A 17897-nucleotide genomic window follows, 5' to 3' on the forward strand; every position below is an offset into this window, starting at 1 on the left:
TTCTCTTTCATGTTTGGGAGGGGAGGGTGAGCTGAGGGGTGTTCAGCTGCAAAATGCAACTGCACAGGACTGAAAACATCACCTCCTTGTTACGAGATACAAATGCACAATCCCATGTCCTGCTCTGGTGTAAAGTCCTGCACCAGCAGACATTACATCAGTTTGGATGAGTGCAAACAGAAAACATTGTTTTGATGTGAATGTTGTTTTGATATACATGACTCTACTGTTGTGTAATTTTCTCCAGAAATGCTTGCTTCCTCCTACAGCTTCCAGTCACTACTACCACAGAGTAACCACAGTTGTTTTACATCACAGCTACAGTAGCTCATTCTGTAACTGTAAAACTCCTCATTCGGTGTGAGATGGTTCTGTGCCACCCCAGTGTCTGAGCTCCAGCCTGGGCTAAAGCCAAAGACTGCTACATGAGGGGAACTAACTCTTGCTCTCCATAGTGCTGCTAATGAGCAGTTCAACCATGGCATGCTTTACACAGCCAAGCTTTTTGAGCTGTTCTCCCTGCTTCCTCTGACTCCTCCTCTAAACACTTAGTGCTTTATTCACCAGCGACAACAGATCCATTTAAAACCATTGCAACAGAGATGTAAAACAATGCTGCCATGTCCATCACCGGTCTGGAAAGAAAGTTAAAGGTTGGGGGAAACCTCTCTGAAAGGAGACTGTGACAGTATATTTTTTGCAGGCAGGAGGCCCCGGGTTTGGATGGAGCAGCTGCTAAAGAATCAGCAGCAGGAATCCGCGGAAAGAAATGTTATTGAGACTCAGTCCTTTGCTTAGGGAACGAATGCAAAATAAATGGTTTTCAAAAAAGGTCCTAATCATCATGCCAGACTGTGCTTTTATAACGTGGGGCCCGCTGGGCAATCAATCAAACAGGAAATGTCACCAGAGGCCTGGTTTCTCCACAAAGAACAGCAAAGAAGCAGCAGCTGATTAAATCAGGGCTGTTTGGAATAAAAACATTTAAAATAGAAAAATATCAGATGAAAAACTATTTGATTTTGGAAAATGTTTGCAAGTTAAAAAAAATTACTTCACACAAGGTGGGCTAAAATGTTTCCAAATACTGCAGATATCATAATATAAATAATAAATAACATATTTATTATAGTTTATCATAGTAAACTAAAATATTGTTCTAAATCTCCACCCTCACCTGCAGTCACGAGGCCTCGAGTTAAACACGTCAAATACGTTTCAAACTGATCGACAGTGAGAGAAACACATACAAACAAATTTAACAAAAAGTCAAAGGTAAAGTCACATTCTTGAACATTTATTTCAATAAACAGATTGGACATCATCTAAATGACTATCCCTGATAACAGCAAACTAGAGTGGTGAACGCCTCAGGAAGGAACCCAGGAGGCTGTCCACCATGTTCCTCAGCCTAATGGGAGAGTCTGAACCACAGCTGCACTCAGACTGTCCTTCAAACCTCCTTGAGGAGGCTGCCGAGGAGGAGAAAGACCACTGATGAGGGGCGGGGATGATTAAGACAATAGCTTTTAGAGTTCAGTTGAAATAAATTAGGCGAGATGTTAACTGCACTGACAGGAAGCCAATGTCAGGGAGTGTATTAGTATAAATGTGTAACCGTTTAAGTCAGGAAACCAATTGTGATGGTAATTTTTTCCACATTGGGACCATGCTAAAAGCATCTAAAATAAATTATTTATTAATGGACTATAATCCCATTAACTGGAACAGGAACATGTGCCTAAGAACATGAACCTCCATCAGTAACAGTGGGTGAACAATTTCCACTTCATAATGTGACGTTTTACACATTCTATGGAAAAAAAACAGACACGAAAACAGACAACACAACAAGAGCTAGTCTGCAACAGAAATCTGTTAGTGACCACATGTGTTTGATACGAGTCTTAATGCAAAAACACATAAAGCTTAGAATACAATTTGTTTCTCTCTTGGAAAAAGCCCATAAAAATATTTGAAATGTAACAAAATCTGGCAGAATTGCCCCCAAACCGTGGGCATGGGCCAGTCACGCAAAACCCCAACTCAGTCACAGGTTTTAGCTTTGGAACAAACAATTTTGTATATACGTCCCAGATATAAACAGGTAATGTTAACACCGTGTGGTACAAACAGGACGGTGAAATGAAATTAAAAAGTTAAAACTATCAAACAAAGACAGGATCTCAATGATAATAATAATAATAATAAGGTTTTCCCTCAAAAGACGGCCACCGAGGAAGACAATACTCATTTTTAATTTCTAATGCAAGCAAGGCTCCAGTCAAGCTGTTCCAACAGAAGGCAGCAGACTGAGAAAGACCCGTAGCCGCGATGCGAACTGAACATGCCAGGCTGAGGCAGTGACCGAGGAAGCCAAATGGAGCACTGTTGACATCTGAGAGGGAACTTTTCCAGTCCCGGAGTGTAGAGAGCGAGCCCCACTGATTGCCTACACACAGTCAGAGGTGCGTGTGTGGGACTCTGAGCCAGTCCTCTTCCATTTATGGGTTTCAGGAGCGACTGCGGTCTTCCTGGGTCCCCACCAGCATTTTACTGTACAGTTTCTGCTGTTCTTCTTTAAAGGTATCTTTTACCTTTCCTCGCTTCAGTCCTCCATCCCTGCAGAAGAGCATGAAATTAGTGACAAAGGATTGAAAATCAAATCAAACAGGCTGTGATTCTGACTCTGCAAACACACAATATGAGGGATAAAGATAAAGCACAAATGAAACACCATCCAACTGAGCAGTTTTTTTACTTGACAATATCTTTGTTGTGTCAAAGGAATGTTGAATCAATTGCTGCTCTCAGACATTCACTACAGTCCGGACTATCTCCTGAAATTATCTGGACGTTTTCCAGAGTTCTTGGCTCGAGGTTCTCGTGACGCTACAGCTGGTGGAGTAACACCGAGCAGGCTTATTTTTTTGATTTGTCACCGCATAAAAAGTGCAGGTGTAACTGATTATGTTCAGTATCTCTATGTGAAAGTGATAGAATCCATTGAGCTGAATGTGTATTCTTACCACAGGAGGTCGACCAGACCTCCTTGCCTTGCAATGGCTGCCTTTACACGGTTGGCAAACTGCACAGCATCCTCTCCCTCCTGTTGGTGAAGATTGACAGTAATATTAAAACAAAGTGGCCTTACAACAGATTTAATAGAATTCACAGTCAACTACAAATTTGCATTTATTGTCGGTGGTTTGACTTTATGAATGACAGAGATACAAGCAGGATAAAGAAGTTCTGAGGAAAAGAAGACAAGCACTGAGTCACCAATCAGTTTTGAAATCATTGTGTAAGCTTGTGTACATGCTTTGCTTGTTGTCACAGCAATGAAAGCAAAGCCACTCCCCTTTGTCTTGTGAGTAAAAAAAAACTGCAGGGAAATGTAGAATTAAACATGGGGTCTCACCTCTCTCGACATGGGTGGGAGGTACCACACGCTGCAGACGATGGCCCAGCTGCTCATCATACGTAACAGGTAGTTCACCATGCCGAACTTGCTGCTGTTCCAGAAGGCATCTCCAAATCGGGGATCGTACTGCAAGATCAAGGATTGGATCAGTGACTGCTGTTTGGTCTCTGTTTGACTTTAGAACCGGTACTCGTCACTGGTTATGATACTTGATGAGTTTGACACAGAATCTGAGGTTTACAAGTTTGAGCTCTCTACACAAGTTTGAGGTCCATGGTGGAATTGCAAATATCCACCTACAAGTGGTCCCAAACTTATAACACAGGTCCTGATGTTAATCACACAGAAAACTGACTCACAAGAGAACTGCTGGCAGCATATGCATTATCATGTGGTGCTCCAACAGAACTTTCTGATCGCCCTTTCTAGAAGCTCTCAAAAGAAAAAGATATAGCTCTCACCTTGATGGCCACAGGGTAGACTGTGGCACCAATCTCAAAACTGCCCTTCTTAAACATCATGACTGATGTGTTGTTAATGCAGGTACCTGAGGAATTAGAATAGTTGTTACAAAATAAATAATTTATAATAAAAAATGTTATTAAAGCTGGATGATTAGAGTGAGATTACAAAGTCTCTCTATCTGTATCAGATCAGTGAACAAACTCACCCTCTGGGAAAATCAAAATGGGCAGTTTAGATTTATCCTCTACATGGTCACTCAATCTGCAAGACAAGAAATATGTAGGTTAATATAAATCTCATTTTGACATCCAAGAGACACGCCCATAAACTGCAGAAAGTTTTTTCATGATATCATTTTAATGTAAAAATATGAAAAATACTTTGCAATATCTAACTGAATACCAAGAAACTTCGGGGAAATGTTCAAATAAATGTGCAGTTAAAAGAAAAAGGATTTTTAAAAAAGGTTGTAATGCTACCTTTTGGCCACTAGATGTCTGTCTTTGACTTCTGAGCGTTCGAACCAAATGTGTGGGCAAGCCTTAACCATGGATCTCTGGATGACACCCATCAAGCCACCGTGAATTTGGCCAACCTGACACCACACAAACACACAAATAATAACACTTCTATATCTGGGAGGAAAATTACATTTCAAAAGACAAGCACGGAAAAAGTAATGTGTGCCAAAGTTTTGTTTAGTTAGTTACCATAGCATAGCAGCTGTCGCTGGCCAGGATGATCACATCAATGGGCGAGGTGTGGTTGGCCACACAGATGCCTCCATTCTTCGGTTTATTCTCACTGGAATAGTGGAGAGAAAAGAACTGTTAATCTATCTGGAGGCTAAATTATCAAGACCAGAAACAAATGTGGTTACAATTCATGTTTTCATACACTGTGGTCCACTGCCTCTAGTCTTTTTGTTCAAAACAAAGCAACTCATGGTGCCTATGTTAAAGGTCTGACCCCTAGAGCAAGAAGGACCTGAAGGTACTTAGACCACATTCCAAAGATAGAGTTACAGTCTTAAATAGGAGGAGAGAGAGAAACCTCCAGTGTCCCTTGTGTATTTTTAGCCCCAGACTGTGGAGGGTAATACATGTTACAACAGGCCAAATCACACACATTCACATCCCAAGATGCTTGTTTAATTTGATTACTGTAGCAATGTGTTTCCCCTATTGCTTAAAATATAAAATACATTTCAGTCAAGCCTGCACTGCGGTTAAAACACCAGCTGTTATGTACTTCAGTTTATGGGCTCACTGCAACAACTTCCGCCTTCATAATTCACATCCTGTTGCATGTGCAATCATCTTGATAAAAACCCTCCCTGCTCTTTAACATTTGTCTTTACTCTGACATTGACAAACATAAAAACAGTAAAAGAATGAGACTGGTGCACAACCCACTATCTCTGTATCTCCTGATGAATACAGCAGCTCCAAGCATTTTGAGCTTCAAAGGTTTATAATAGCTGCTGCAATGAATGTGAGCAGTCTAAGCCGCCCCTCGGGCACCATCCCTTTCATACTCACACTCAGGGTGAACACAGTCTAACTGCTAACACACCTTGGTTTCTGTTCTCCAAATACAAATCATCTGACATTATGTAATGTCACATTCAGACTCGGTCATGTAACAGCAGGAGGGTCTGCAGCGGATCAGGTTCAGGAAGAAGCATGATGAGACCATGTGGACGACATGTGCAGCAATGGAGCAACTTTTTATTATAACCCGCTGGATTCTAATTTACGACAACTTTAAATCAAAACTTCAAGACATGATAAGACAGGGCAAGAACAGTTTGTTAATGTATTTTGTGGGGGGGGGAAATGTTGCCATAACAAAATGCTTAAAATGGAGAACTTCAAAAATGCTAATTCGTATTTATGCACGTTTTTTTTTTAAAATGATTTTTATTATTATCAATGTTTACTTCCACAAACTGCCTAGAGTAAACTTACTAGAGGTTTTACCCACGACCCAGTGCTGTGACTGCACGTGATGGGGGGAAAAAAAGTAGAGAAGAAATTGAGAAACTTCATGGAAACACTGAGGAACTTTCTTGCTGAACTTTACAGTGAAACGTGACCAAACTGGTGCTAAAGTGAAAGTAATCAGGAACCAATCAACCCTAACCGACACTCGTCAATGGCATGAGTATAAATACTGCAAAGACAGAGTACATTTTAAATATTTGCTTCAGTACTTACACGCACATACCATTTTAGTCTGTAAAAATATCTGCAGCAATGACACCATTTCCGAAATAGTGTTTTGTATCATTAGCAGGATATATACCACCACTCTGTTGTCATCGTGACTCCACCTGCTGTTTATAGTCAGTGAACAGCACTGTGTTAAATGTCAAGGTGTGGAACTGTCTTTATCTTAAGTTCAAAAAAACCAGTCTGGCTGGAGTCATTTACGGATTTTATCCGTACCTTGACTCATTCGTCAGAGACTTGACTGTTGCATGTATTTGTTTTTCAGACAATGACCGAACAAACACTCCCACATATGCTCAACCATCTCTTTTATCCATCCACTCATTCAATTTAAGTGGCTGTAAATATTTAATGAGTCTAGCAGCAGACCTTCTGGTAAAATAATTAAGAGGCAGTTATTTCCTTTACCTGTCATGGTAGGTTATGATGGCCGTCAGAGCTCTGACACATATTCTGTAGCACATCAAATGGACTTTCTTACTCAGAAGGTTTTTTATCCTGGAAGAAAAACAACATGATTCTCTTTTTGTCAAGAAGGCAAATCTAAAAAGATTACATTCAGAGGTCTGAAGAGGTGTTTTGGATCAAAATAAACAACATGCTTGTTATGAGTTGTACCTTCCGTTCGGCAGCAGACCGATAACACAGGTGAGGAACACAAGGAGGCCTACACCAGTGAAGGCAAGAGTGACCCTGGTGAGGAGAGAGAGCAGACGGGTTTCATAAAGCTTTGACAGGGAATCTTTCAACAAAACATGAAAAGGAGGATTTCCTTGTTTAGATGCACCAGTTAAAACAGGTAGTTAAATACAAGAACATGACTCTGTACCATAGACCTTCTCCAACTTTTCACTGCAAAAGAGTAACTGCTCAGTTTACATGTAAAGGTCATGAGTGATCCAGTCCCACTCTCTTCTTGTAATCAATTTAAAGTATCACGCTCTCCTCTACTCGCCACTGTCACTGATAATAGACTCCAGAACCTGCAGGTGGACATATTAGGCAGTCGTTAAGCTGACCAACAAGTCTTAATCTGGATGGACCAGTCACCCAGAGGCTGGAGAAGGTGCCGATCAAATTGGCCGAGGATTAAAAAAACACAAGAGATGAAGGTTTCATGCAAGCGGTGAGAGAGGCCGTTGTTTGACTGGAAGAGTGGTGAATGGCAGAATCTATCGGATGGATGTGAGACTAGAAATGTGGTCTGTCTGTGCAGCGGTGGCCTGATTCCTCTCCCCACTGGGAACTGGACATGAGCCAACCAGGCTTAGTACTGAGTCACTGTCCCTGTGCCTCTAAGCTGAGTCTGAGGAGGAGCTCCCCCTTTAACTCTCTTTGTGTGCAGACATTTAAAGTTGCATTGTGAGTTGTGGAGCTTTATGTTTGTCTGTGTATGTTTGCATTTGAATAGCATCCTTGTTTGGTGAGTTGGGAACTAAATTTCCCAGGGATGTGAATGTGTTGTCTGTGTGAACCTGGATTCTCAGCTAATGAAAGCCTGCAGCTACACACATATTGTTTCGATAGCTGGTTTGACTTTGCGTTCTTAACGACGATGCTATAAACCCCCAGGCCTAATGTGTCACCCACCATGCACCGTTGACACATTTTCATACTTCAGTGCAGTGACTCATGAAAAAGCAGTCAAATACAAAGCCTCAGGCTCGATCCAGAGGTTTTCTATCAGATACCCAGCAGGTAAGAATCTTAAAATGTGTTAGTTAAATCCCATGTTGAATTATCTTGCGTTGACCTGCTCCAAAATGTTGAGCCAGACTTCTGACTGGTTCCAGGGAAGAGGGACCACATTCGTCCTGTTCTCATGAGACTTGGAAGGATGGGACATGGGCCAAGAAAGGAACCATTAAATGTTGAGGCTGATCCTGTCTTTGACAAATTTTCGTTCACCAGCTTGTCAACAACAGTGCCTGCAGACCATCAGGGATATTTAGATGACTGATATCGATGAGTGTGTGCAGTTTGGTGCAGCTTGATTGAATTCAAGGGGACTGTTATATCTTGGCTGAGGTATACACTCTCCTGAGTCTAGTTGATCTCTTTTTTATACAGTACAATGAGCAGCTGTTGTTGTTTTTAAGCACTGGTTATAAATAAATCTGATCTGATTTGTGAGTTGTGTTACACTGGTGGCTGCTTGTGCAAGACAGACTAAAGTTTAATTTCTAGACTTGACAAAAAGGTTTCTGCGATCAGGGTTGGTGGAGGTAGAGCTAATACCTAAGAGGCAGAAGGAACCCGTAGCGGATCAGCAGGCCCAGCCCCCATAGGACGGTCAGTCTCAGGCTGATATAGTGGAAGTTGTTATTGCTGCGGGTCAGCAGATTCCAGGACTCCAACTCCTCAGCAGAGAACCGCTTAGTCACCTCATCATCCATGATGCTCGCGACTCCCCGCCGAGCAAAATAGAAGATGTCTGACATCTCAAACTCAGGAGCGGAGTCCAGGTCTCTGTTGCTGCCGCTCCGCCGGATCTCCTTGATCTCCTGCTCCAAGGAGGTGGGCTCCTTTGCAATGATTGCTGGACAAGAGAGCCAGAGAAACAGGATGTTAGCGATACTCACCTCTATAACAAATACAGCTACTGAACATTCATAAGCACATGAAAACAAACCGATCATCAAGTCTTACCATTTGAGTAGGGTTTGTATAAGAGGTGATTCTTTTCTTTCGCTCCTCTCTCTATCCTGAGTGTGGCCCACTGGAGAAAAAACAAAACAAAAGAGTGAGGGACTCACGAGGGACCAAAAACACAAAACAGAGAGCTCACTTTAAGCCTTCTATTTGAGGAGTGCAAAGACAACATGCTAACATTTGTTTAGCAACCAGCTGCCACTATTAGCACACTGATGTGATGTCTCATCTTCCTCATTTGAATCATTCTGTACCAGTAACACCCCTGGCTTATCTGTGACCTCAGCCTTGCTCTAAGAAACTTGCATTACAACACCCACTTCTTCCTCTGATTGTAGTTTAATGTATCTCAGCTGGATGCATTACACTACAGTCAGAGTTAAATATAAACCCTTCGAGGTAAAAGCCTAGCCCTTTGTGTGCACTTTGCACACTGAGAGAAAAATAACCATGCAATGTCTCCAGTGAGGCAGGAAAAGGACACAGTGTTCTTCTCCCAACTACAGGAGAGTATGGAAAAATATGGGAGGCGCTGGATGTGTTCTACACCCGTCTCCAACTACACATCTTACACCAGCATGGAATATCTCTAAGGCTACATCAATCAATCATATATTTATAGATCAATCACAGTAAACTGAAACTGATTTGGAGGTATAATCAAATACAGTAATGCTTTACCCAGCATTTATATATTAGTCAGAAGCACTGGAATTAAGCCAGGGGCACTTATAAAAGAATTCCAAGAATGTTGAGGGATAGGTTGGTTTTGCCTGCACCTCACAGCTGCAGATATCACAATAGAAAAACTTGTAACCTTATAAACCTTAAAATACAACACAGGTTCATATTTAACTTGTTGATTATAACATGCACATCAGCACTGGCTCTTCAGTCATCGGTATAAAAAGCACTTGATGTTACAACCTTTAAACAAATGCTTTTCCACAAACCTCTCAATTACTTATAATAGATGGTAAGTAAGCAAATTGTTGAGTATGAATAACAATATTAACAAACTCTGTACCACAACAATTCTGCTTAATAACACTTAATAAATAAGGTTTATTCCATCAAAACAAGTGTTCATGTCCAAATGACTCTGAATTGAGTCTATTTCTTAGAACACGTCCCCATTCTAAAGTTGGGTCTCACTTTTTACTAATTCACTAATAGTTTGGCACTTGCACAGGTTCACAGAATACAACATTTATAATTGCTTTATCATGGCTAAAAAAGACCCAGTCATTTCTCAATGTGCTTGCTGGTTAGTGGTGAATGACACTACAATCACTATATTTATATAAAGAGTTAGGCCATATACTTTGTACACTCATACATAAATAAAAAGGCACAAGAGTTTTATGGGACAGAGTCATCTGACACCTGTTTGATTACTGACACAGTTGGACAACACTTATCCCACAGCAGTGACGGCTATTTGCATGACCAGTTATCACGGCTCTAACAGAATATGTACACAATATCTATTTGTTTAGTAGGGAGCATTTCTATGCTTCACTTCACCTCAGTAGTATATTTTCCCTACTTTTTTTACAACGTTTAAATCACCTTTTAATAAGTTGTAATACTGAGTCATCGTGTTGGAATGCCGCCTCCACCGAAAGTGAGGATTCTTTGAGTGAGGAGGAGCACAGATAAAACTTAGTGGGTACGTCATGCTCACATGTGGCTTCAGAACTTGATGTGATAGACACGTTTTTTTCCCATATGAAGTGCATGAGAATCAGATGTTTTACAGTGAATCATGTCGATGACTAAGACTCATTCTTTTTATTCAACAAGCCTGAAATGGAGACGTTTGAGAAGATTGCTTCAGCTTCACACTGTCTGAACCGAATCTGTCCCTTGACCTTCTGTCTAAATCTCATGGCTGCTGGTGTAATCATGAGAAGAGAAAATCTCTCATGATATCTCCCACTCGTCCATTTATTTCTGGCACAGGATCTGTTCTCAGGGGTACGAGTTGGAAAGTGATGACAGCTTCACTAGTGAAACTACACCGGAGGCAGCAGCAGGAGAGAAACTGGACTCCAATATGTGAGGAGACCATCAAATGGTAAATCTTGAACCATCCACATTACACAACGCAGCAGATGCATTAATACCATCAGGGATATCTGTTCCAGACTTCGGCTACAAGCACGTTTCAGACAACAGTTACCAACATGGTCTGTGTGGCTGTTTTCTTCAGTTACATAACAAGAGAATAATGGCTCTGGGTCTGTATTGATGATCAGACAGTTAAAAGTCAGTGGTTAGAGAATGAAGAAAAGCCTAAAGCCTGTGGCTGACCGCCTACTCTGAAGTTTCTGTGACACAAAACCCACCGTCAGACATTCAGATGTAGAAATAAAATAATATACCGACAGCTGCTTTCTGCACACAAACTGTGTTGAAACAGCAAAAATGGGAAGAAGTGAAGAAGGTGTTATCCAGAGCAGGTACAACAAGTGTGCAAGTAAAGACCTACATTTTGTGTTTCCATTCCACAGCTTCAACTAAGAAGTTAACTTTATGGATCAAACTGCAGTTTCTTCAGTAGCGTGGGAAGATCTTACCTCAAATATCTTTAACAATGTTTTCATGTAGAGACGCCGGATGCCGAAGGACACCCCAAAGATGGCAGGCACGATGATGAAGACCAGCAGCAGGGTGAACCACACGGTGAGGGAGATGCCCAGCAGGATACACACCAGGTTGTCAAAGGGGTTGAAGAAGAGCTCCATGTTGAGGTCAGGAGGGAAATTATATCTATTAAATAGTGGCAATCAAAGAGCAGAGCCGGTGGTAGAGGAGATACAGTAGTCCACCTCCACTCAGGGCGAGTGGCCCTTATCTATTGTCAGAAAAAGGCCTTCATCAAGACAACTAAGGGACGGAGCTTCTCCTGGTGCTGAACACAGTTTCAAAACAAATAAAAGTCTCCATCTTGGCGTTGCCCTCTTGGGCAATATTACTGAATTTCATTATTTTCACCATGAACCAGTTCTGTGATCTTCGGTATTTCATCAGTTCCAGGAACAGAAAGTCTTTACAGCTGCTGTGATGAAATGCTGACCTCTTTCTTCAGATGTTTGTTATTCGAGCAGAGCCTCCCTCTCCCTCAGGGATGTACACATGGAAACAAAAGTGTGTGCAGCAGATGGTTCTCTTGTCTGGTGAAGATCCCGGAGGTTCCTGCAGCTCAGTGTCCCACGGTCCTGCAGACATGTACAGATGAAGAGTCAGTGCTGTCACAATATGTCCTAGAGCTCATCTAATATTACACGGAGGGAAAACGTGTCCCTGCGTCACTGAGTTCATTTAAACTATTCAAACTGAACACTGATCCCGCTGGATAAACATGACAGATTGCATTAGTCTGCTGAGCAGTGGTTGTGTGCGTAGTGTGTCCGGACCACATGAAGTTAGCGTGTTCCTGTGATTAGCCACGGTGCAGGGATAACATCACAGGGCCTCATCCAGCCGGCTGATGCAGCTAGCGAGCGGCTCCATCCCGAACCACACCACACTGGGTTACCTTAACTTATCTACTGTTAGCCTTCCTGTGCTCATGTAGCCACCTGCTAACCCCACGAAACAACAACAAACACGAGCAACACGTAATCCGTTTGCTTGGTGGCGACACTGAGGCTCCGCACGGGTGAAATACACGCTTGTGTTAGCTTGTAGCCTGGGAGCTAACGGTGTGCTCCGCCTCGCTCAGCTAGCTCCACACCGAGCCCCTCGCAGCACCGCCCGGCGGAGCGTCAACTGCGTACACCAGCGATTCTCTCCCGTTATTCGGTGCGTGAAGTTCAGCGGACTTAACGGGGTTCTATCCCGAAACAAACGGTGCTCACCGAACGTTGTGCGGAACGGACCTCCAGTCACGCTGAGTCCCGGCGCCGGTGCGGCGGCTCCTCACTCACCTCCATCACTGCGCTTTGTGTCGGGGACTGAACCCAAACTCCACCCGGCGGACAAGAGCGGCTCCGGCGTGGAGCTCAACAAGCTCCGTACAACACTGACCCCTGTTGGTCATTACAGGACACTGCGGGGTTTTTTTTTTAAGTGATGTTTGTACTACTTTGACCACCAGCGGCGCTGGACAGCGGTGTTTCGCTATAGACAATATTATTCTGTCTTTTTCCATGTGCAGTATCACCACTGATGTGCAATTTTCTATTGAATGTGCAATATTTTCACTAAAACACATAACATGTGTTTATAGCTGCTTCAGACTCAATTATATTATGTACGTAAACCAGCTTTGCACACAACAGAAATTAATTTATCCTTCAGTGTCAGCTTTTAAAATGTGATCAGTGAGCACAAACATGAGGATTCCATAATACAACAGGGGTTGTATAAAATAAAATACTAAATCTCACTTCCTTTACCTCCTGCATGTTGAAAATTGTTCTTTTCTTTCTGTTTTGTAATTTGGTGAACAAACAATTCAAATCTTTTACCTTTCAATCTTATAAATACATTTGACACCAACTTGAATAACACTTTTTTTTTATTCACACATTTACATTCATGTACAGTTTTCTCAAGTAATTTCAGATGTAGATAAATGAAAATAGCTCTGACATTTGGCACAGCATTCAACCTTCGAGCCCTGAATTCATATTCTTGTTTCATAAGAAGAAAACAAGGACTCGGTCATATTTCCTATATACAGATAGTGTATTTCACCAGGTTATTATCGCCACTCAAGAGATGCTATCAACCATCCAGTGACAGTCCACAGTAACAGTGAGCATCTTTTCAACATCACAACCCAGCACAAGTGCGTCCGTCTGTCATAGCTCGAGGATGCTGTGCTGCTTTCTTGAGCATCAAGCACTGCCCTCCAGTAAAGCCTCAAAGTCTGGAGAACAAACCATTTTGTGTTTGATGTTTCCTAAAACAGTCAAGTCGCCTGTTCTTCCCTCCGTACCTACAGAGACCAGCTCCTGAGAGGAGAAGAAGAGAAAAGCACGTCAGAGAGCACTGATGGTAAATATTGACCCTCTGTTAAATTGACTGGTCTGTAATTGAGCTGAACTCTGGATCTTTTCTGGATATTTTCTGTACATTTCTCAAGCATTTGTACGTGAGAATGCAAATGTCCAATTCAGTTGTTCTGGACATTTTTCAGAACATTTCCAAGTTTCCTACCCTGCCATCATACCTGCAGGAAGGAGCACGATGTTCCCAGAGACACATCGAGAGTCACTTGTCCCAGTATGAGCTGAACCCGGCCTGACTTCCGCACCAGCATCTTTCCTACAACACCCTCCCGCAGATCTTTCAGATTACAGCAGTTCTCTTCAGCCTCCTCTTCCTGTTAAACATTACATTTTACACATTTAACCTCAGTATCATCACGTGTTTTAACCCATTAGACATCGGCTGTACCTACTGTACCTGAGACTCTGTTTTCAGAAGCACAGACTGTCCATCCTCTGACTGCACCTCCGTCTTCTGCGGCTTGTGCTCTTTGGTGGGTGGCTGGCCGGGCAGCGAGTCAGGCAGCTGAATGAAGAACAGCTCCTCCCCTTTGCTCAGACTCCATCTATTCAGCAGGTCGTGCAGAATCTCGGGCTCAGGGATCGGAGGAGGCTTGAAAGCGCCCTCTGACTTCTTTATTTCTATTTCCTCTGGCTCCTGTTTGACTAGAGAGAAGAAATCAGTATTTTGAGAGAGCAGCTATGTGACCAGCATGTTTGCAAATCCTTTCCTGCTTTAAAAAGGAGAAGGAGCATTTAAACTGCCTTCACCTTTAACTGCTGTCTCCATGGGTTCACAATCCTCCTCCATCTTCTCAATTTTAACAGCGTTACTGAATTCCTCCTTGAATCCCCATCCTGACACAGCGAGGGGGAGCTGGACGGGGCAGCTCCTCTGCTCACTCCGCAGGAAGGGATCGTCTATAACCTGAGAACGCCAAAGGAAAAAAATAAAGTTGTTTTTTTGGAAAAGGCAAAATAAAGCGATTTATTAAAATACTGATGACTAGGTCTCACGTTTTCTCGTTCCAGATTGCGGAGGATCTCTTTAGTCTCTTCCTCCGTCTCCCTCTTCTCCTTTTTAATATTGATGATGGGTGACGGCCCCACGCTCGGAGCATCTCTCTCATTTTCATAGCCGCCTGTGTTTGATTCAAGAGTTTACTTGATGGCATTGATTTAAAGAGGTAGTCAAAGCGGCTGTGTTTTTCCAGCTGAACTCCTACCTCTCTTTTTCATCATCATCTCAGCAGGCCCCTGTTCAAAAATAGAGTGGGACTGGATGACCTCTGGGCGACCTCGGCCCCTGCCTCTATCTCTCTGACCTCGCCCTCGATTGCCATCCCTCTTCTCTCTCCTATCCCCGCCTTCAACTTTTGATCTGCCGTGACAGAGAATGTGGTTGACCAACAGACAGAAAAACTGTTTTATCCATTTGCTCTGGAATATTTGTCTGTTTTAACGTCAATAATGAAACTTACTCCTCTTTGGTTTTTCGGCCGATAATGTTGGGTGTAAACGTTTTCTAGAAAACAAAAACACAAAAACAGGGTTCAATCATTGGAACAGTCAAATTATTGGAAAATAATTCATCAATTGATTGTATATATATTCATATTCTACAGTACAACACCTTCTTCACTCCTCCCAGGGTGAGGTCTCTCGATCGCATTGAAGGGAGACGGACTGGAGTCATGGCTCCTGCAGGTCGGCGGCCCGTCAGCAGTCCGACACTGCTCCCTCCAGGAGTTGGCACACGTTGACCACTGGGGTCACCTGAGCCTGAATCAGCCATCCTAAACTGAGAGAAAAATGATTTCATTTTTTTATAGCTTCATAAACGCTTCATCATGACAGCCATATAATAATATCTTGAAAGGTTTGATTCCTAGCTTTACCAAACGTTGTGGGAAGTCAAGTACTGGATGTGTTTATGCGTGTAATTTTAGAGTGTACATGTTAGGGTTAGAAAAAATATGGAAATTGTACTGAGAGTATTTGATTAATCTTCTAAAATTGTCTAATAATAAAGATAATGTTGTTCATTGTGTCTTAGTGGTTATTATGGCTAACAATGCATTTTAACAATTGTCTTGTAAAACAGTAATTCTCCTTCACAACAGTGATCAAGTTTATCTCCAGTGTTAAACACTGTAAAAACTCATTACAGAGGCCAGACTGTACAGGAGTAACCTGGATGTCCCGGCAAATTAAAATTCATTTGTTCAAGAAAGACAGAAGATTATATTAACTGCATTTAAATCCTAAATATTTTTTGTTTCAAGTATTCTTCAACTCAGCGAGTACATTTAAATAAATAAATGAATACAGTAAGTCATATTTTACAAAGGCTTGAGTTCCATGCAAATAGGATGTAGAAACAGTGGAAACAAGTGTGTATATGAGTGGTATTAAGCACCAACAGCGATTTTAAGTGCACAATCCAAACGGCCACTTTAAACTGAGTTTGTTTTATCACCGTGAATCTTAATTTTAAAGATTTGGTGTCAACAGCAGCAGAAATCCAGCAACACGTGGTCAGATCACAACATGAAATCACAGTGGACGCAGCTTTAACAGCGTCAGTCCGGAGTGTTGACGCTCTGTGTCCCTCCGGACACTCACCTTTTTACTCCTGTGATTTCCTGAACAGACCCCGAGTCCACACGAGGACGACACGACTCATCACAAGTCGCGTTGATGCTGTTTGTGACGCTGCAGGACGCGCGGCGCCATGACACTTCCGCTCTGTCATCAGCCGGAGAGGTCACGTGGATAAACGGTGCGTGCGGAAACTCACGTTTTCCCCTGCAAGACCCCGGATGAAGAAAATGCTCTTTCTTCTTCTTCTAAAAACAACAAAAACAAAACAATAATAATAACAACAAATTATAGTATAGTCATTATAGTTATTTAGATTTTTTATGTCAATGCACAATTTGTGTTTGATGAATTACACTTAACACACATAGTGGGAGAATGTAATTTGCATAAAAACTTCAGTTAAATTGTATTGAGGTTTCCACAGAAAACACAAACCTCATCATATTTCATGGCATTGTAATGAAAACATCAACTTTGTGATCATGACAGACTCATATCAAACATATAAAAAGTAATAAAGTGTAGGAATACATATAAACAATATACAATGGTGTTTTATATATATATATATATACATGCTGAGAAACATGTCTATTAATATTAGCATTAATCTGTTGAAGCTTTGATAAATCAGCAGAGAAACTGCCACTCAGAACTCAGTACATTCAAAACAAATGAGTACGTTACTTTTCTGTTTTGCGTATTTTTATATGCAGTTTAAATGAAAATGAATACAGTACAACAATAATATGCATCATGTCTTATATGTGCAAAGTGTTTCTTGCAGGCTGAGAATCTATTTAGAGCTGAGCTGCAACACTTGGGAGTAGAGAAGAAGAAGAACGCAAGAACATTGCATTAAACATTTTTAGAAGATAGGAATTTCTACGATCTAGTTGCATCAACTTTGAAACCTCTCTCGTAGATATCTTTTTGGGTCTATTGGGTTTTTCAAAATATAAGTCCACAAATATCTTATTTTTGCAGCCATAATAAACAAATGGAAAACTACACTAATCTAATCTGAAAATTAATTTAACAGCAACATCTACGCCAACATGGAAGATGTGTTGTTAGGACCCCGTGGATGGATATGACACAATGGGCTCTGCAGCCCTGGGACCTCTCCTGCAAAAGAGAAAGACGACCAGAGTGTACAAGAAACAACAAACCTCAACTGACATGTCTCTATGTTGATCCTTTGACCTTTTCTTTGGTCATTTTTCTTCTCTTTCTGGTCATGTTATGTTTGTTTTGTTTGTTTTTGTGTCTCAGTTTAGTGTTTGGCTGTAGTTTGTGGTTGTTTAGCTCATGTGACCTGTCGGGCCCCTGGCTCCGTGCCTGGTAAGCTCAGTCAGTAATCTGTCCAAGGCAATCCAGTTCATATCACAACATCAGAATAATACACTGTCACAGCTGTGGCCTGACACCACATTTGATTTAGACGTTATATAATCATTAATGAGTGACGTGACTTTTGAAAGTCAAGTTACTCTGTAAGTTCTCTGAGGTTTG

General features: G+C 41.8%; 2 protein-coding genes across 3 annotated transcripts; both read right to left on the bottom strand.

The window, feature by feature from the left end:
- Positions 1-1276: 1276 nt before the first annotated feature.
- On the bottom strand, positions 1277-12832 carry LOC109633855 (glycerol-3-phosphate acyltransferase 4). Of its 2 annotated transcripts, none has more exons than XM_020093997.2 (13): positions 12642-12832; positions 11358-11999; positions 8773-8842; positions 8362-8662; positions 6742-6816; positions 6532-6621; positions 4600-4693; positions 4369-4484; positions 4095-4150; positions 3886-3971; positions 3422-3550; positions 3030-3109; positions 1277-2622 (listed from the first exon to the last, which is right to left on the bottom strand). In XM_020093997.2, exons 2-13 carry the CDS (start codon positions 11523-11525, stop codon positions 2514-2516), a joined length of 1374 nt encoding a protein of 457 aa, XP_019949556.1. In that variant the 5' UTR covers positions 11526-11999; positions 12642-12832; the 3' UTR covers positions 1277-2513. The 2 variants fall into 2 exon arrangements, with proteins under 2 accessions (XP_019949556.1, XP_019949558.1); XM_020093999.2 differs by having other exon boundaries at positions 12711-12775.
- A 453-nt stretch (positions 12833-13285) lies between these two features.
- On the bottom strand, positions 13286-16550 carry polr3d (polymerase (RNA) III (DNA directed) polypeptide D). The gene is made up of 9 exons (XM_020093685.2): positions 16404-16550; positions 15412-15579; positions 15260-15303; positions 15005-15159; positions 14796-14920; positions 14550-14706; positions 14197-14444; positions 13961-14113; positions 13286-13742 (listed from the first exon to the last, which is right to left on the bottom strand). Exons 2-9 carry the CDS (start codon positions 15571-15573, stop codon positions 13626-13628), a joined length of 1161 nt encoding a protein of 386 aa, XP_019949244.1. The 5' UTR covers positions 15574-15579; positions 16404-16550; the 3' UTR covers positions 13286-13625.
- Positions 16551-17897: the final 1347 nt, after the last annotated feature.

Source organism: Paralichthys olivaceus, chromosome 4, assembly GCF_024713975.1.
Source record: "Paralichthys olivaceus isolate ysfri-2021 chromosome 4, ASM2471397v2, whole genome shotgun sequence".
Taxonomy (NCBI): domain Eukaryota; kingdom Metazoa; phylum Chordata; class Actinopteri; order Pleuronectiformes; family Paralichthyidae; genus Paralichthys; species Paralichthys olivaceus.